The sequence below is a fragment of the Etheostoma cragini genome, chromosome 1 (genome assembly GCF_013103735.1).
Source record: "Etheostoma cragini isolate CJK2018 chromosome 1, CSU_Ecrag_1.0, whole genome shotgun sequence".
Lineage (NCBI taxonomy): Eukaryota > Metazoa > Chordata > Actinopteri > Perciformes > Percidae > Etheostoma > Etheostoma cragini.
Window position 1 is genome coordinate 961,771 of NC_048407.1, and position 3,284 is coordinate 965,054.

At 43.8% G+C, this 3,284-nt stretch overlaps 1 protein-coding gene and 1 long non-coding RNA gene across 2 annotated transcripts in view; both read left to right on the top strand.

The window, feature by feature from the left end:
- LOC117944512 (high choriolytic enzyme 1-like) overlaps positions 1-605 on the top strand; it is a 4,233-nt gene extending 3,628 nt beyond the window's left edge. Inside the window, exon 2 of the mRNA XM_034871378.1 lies at positions 137-605. Within this exon, the coding sequence (XP_034727269.1) occupies positions 137-487 (351 nt within the window). The 3' untranslated portion in view covers positions 488-605. The remainder of the gene's footprint in view (positions 1-136) is intronic.
- Positions 1-1,643, top strand: part of LOC117944530 — a 16,829-nt gene extending 15,186 nt beyond the window's left edge. The window contains exon 3 of the long non-coding RNA XR_004656597.1: positions 1,583-1,643. This is a non-coding gene — a long non-coding RNA (uncharacterized LOC117944530). The remainder of the gene's footprint in view (positions 1-1,582) is intronic.
- The last annotated feature ends 1,641 nt before the right edge of the window (positions 1,644-3,284 follow it).

Sequence of the window (3,284 nt, forward strand, 5' to 3'; positions counted from 1 at the left end):
GATCAGCAACGCCTTGGAGGGCTTCCACGGCAAAACCTGTATCCGCTTCGTCCCCCGTACCAACGAGTATGACTACATCACCGTGGAGAACCAAGGAGGATGTTTCTCTTCACTGGGCAGAGTCGGGGGCGTTCAGGTGCTCTCTCTCAGCAGGCCGGGCTGCCTCTACTACGGCATCGTCCAGCACGAGTTCAGCCACGCTCTGGGCTTCCAGCACGAACAGTGCAGAAGCGACCGTGACAGCTACATCAGGATCGTGTGGGAAAACATCAACCCTTCTCAGGCCTACAACTTCAACAAGCAGGACACCAACAACCTGAACACTCCCTATGACTACGGCTCCATCATGCACTATGACAAAACAGCCTTCTCCATCAACGGGAGAGCCACGATGGTCCCCATCCCCAACGCTAACGTCCAGATCGGCCAGAGGCAGGGCTTGTCCTCCTGGGACATCACAAGGATCAATAAGCTCTATGGCTGCTAGAAACAACACATCTCATCTGAAGTTAGCAGTTATGAAAACAAGTTTCTGTTCAAATATTCTTTGAGCACACAGCAGAATGTAAGACTACCCATCTGTGAATTCTCTGGTACTGTACACTATCAAAATTAAATCATGCATTCAATATTTGTTTGTTTTGTTAATTTATCTATTTCTACTCATAAACCTTACTTATTAATCTTGTGTAAATCAGCTCACACATACATTGGCGTTAAATAAGAATGATAAAAAAAAGAAAAGAAATAAAACCTCCACGATCTAATGTCACCATTTACATGTAAAGGATATGTCGGGAAGTTTACTATTCTATATATTTCTGATTTTTAACAATTCCCATGAAAAGACCCAAACCAACAAAGAACTGATCCTGCCAACAAGTGTTGTCTCTGTAATAAGCTTATGTCTTCTCTGTCATCGACCTGTTTTCAAAAACTGAAAAGTCCTCAGTGAGCCACACTGTAGGACTTGCCCATGACACACACACACTGAGCATCTCTTTCCTCCTCTTTCTCTCCATTTGGGTCCACATATCTCCCATGTTACTAACTCTAAGCTCTAACTTTAGGCTCTGACACACCGGATCAGACTGATCAGTCGGCTCACCAAGGTCCAAAAAGAGCCTCGGAACACACCAAGGCAACGCCGACTTGAGGGTGCATTATGCACGTGCACGAGACGTAATACATCTCCATAATCTGTATTGTCATCCAAAAACTTTAAACCAGAAATGACGGAACATCTCTCTAGACCTCGTAAAGATAGAGCCCGCCGTCATCACTCATCGTATTCGTCAGAGATAGATAGTCAAGGACAACCGTTGTCAGTACTCGCTGAACGGAGGAAAATACCATGGCTAGTAATCAGAAGATACTGGCGTTCTCAGCTCCGGGTTTCTCGTGCACTGATTTGCTAGTCAAGGGCTAGCACGGCTCCTCCGACTGAAGGCGGCACGGAACACACCGAACAGACTCGAATCACCGACGTCATCGTCGTCAGCCGGTCCGCTGGCCGATGATCGGGTTGGTGTGTCGGCGCCTTTAGAACTTCTTCCCCGGAGTCCTTATGTTTTTCCCCGAGGATTTCCCTGGATTGGGGTGGCACCTGGATTGTGGTTGCAGCTGCTGCCGTGGTCCTGCTGGACGCCTGGCCACGCTTTGCACCGCTACTACTAATTCTTTCTAGTCATAGTTCTATTGTCTTTGTAGTTACTATACTTGCCACTGTTCATCCTAACAACTGGTATAATTATTATTAATCATATTTCTTCATATCTGTATATCTGTGTATCTGTATCTGTGTCCCAACCGGCATAGACACCCGCCAACCAAGAGCTGGGTTCTGTCCGAGGTTTCTGCCTAAAAGGACGTTTTTCCTCGCCCGGTCTATACCTTTAAAGTGTCCCGAGACAACTTCTTTTACGATTTGACACTGTTAATAAAATGTAATTGAAAACTTTAATTAAAGCACCAAGACAAAGTCAGTAATGTTAAAACATTTCTATACATATAGTATATTTTCTATAAGCATTATTCTGTTTGTGTGATAGAGAACACTTAATATAGTTTAAGCTATTTGTTTTTTGGGGGGGGATTTTAGGCCTTTATTTGACAGTACAGCTAAAAACATGAAAGGGGGGGGGAATGACATGCAGCAAAGGGCTACAAGTCAGAGTCTAACCTGGGCCCGCTACGTCGAGGAACAAACCTCTATATGTGAGCGCCCCTCTACCAGGTGAGCCATCCGGGCGCCCAGTTTAAGCCAATTGTTGTCAATACTTGACACATTTTGAAGGAAATATGGGGAAGAACAGGTTCTGCATAAAGACTATGCTGTAGATTTATATTTTCAAGAATTTTGATAAAACTACTTTACACAATTGTACAGAGGAGTAAGTGCAACACACACATTCTGAAGATCAATGGATCTGGCTTGTTGCACAGAGCAAAAGCTATTTTTAGGAGAAAGATCGTTGAGGAAAAAATACAGATTATTCAAGATGTGTCTGAAGAAAAAACAACAAAAGGCCAACTTAATATTGGTGTGTTGGTCTCTTTTTTAAAAATCCTTGTGCATCTCCTTTGTCAATCCGAGCCGTTGGCTGTTGGCAGCCCCGGGCTCTTTTGGATGAAGGGCTTTGATGTTGGCCTGCTCCGGGACAACACACAGCCTCTGGGCAGCAGCCCAGCTAGTACACACTGCGCCTGTGATTTACCTGGACCCAGACTCCCTGAAGCATTGTTAACACTATGGGGAGTGGTGGGGGGCATGTGAGCCCCCCACCACTCCCATGGTCAAAATCAAGCTCATTACTGAGAGTAATGATTGTTGAATGAGGATAAAACAAGTGTAGGAAGTTCTTTTGTCTTCAAAAAGATATTCACGACCAAATGGTGGATCCCAGATAAGTTGAAACAAATCCTGGTGCTGTAACACATTTAGTTAATTAAATTAGAAGACCGCTCTTTTTTAAGGAATCGTCTGACATTTGTTAAATATTCTCATTAGATTGCTTGCCTATTCTAACCCAGTGGTCTGAAAATCCAAAACACATAAACACATTAACAGAGATCCCCACTCAATATCAAAACAAGTTCATGATAATTATACATCTCTTATGATTAGTGGTGATGTTTAGAAATAGAAACATCTGACAGAAAGAATGAACAGATATGATCCTGAAAAGGAAGTGTTGTAGAAATAAAGACAAAGTGAGTCACAAACACACCAACCAACCAAACCAAACCACCCACCCACCCACCAACCCACCAACCTACCAACC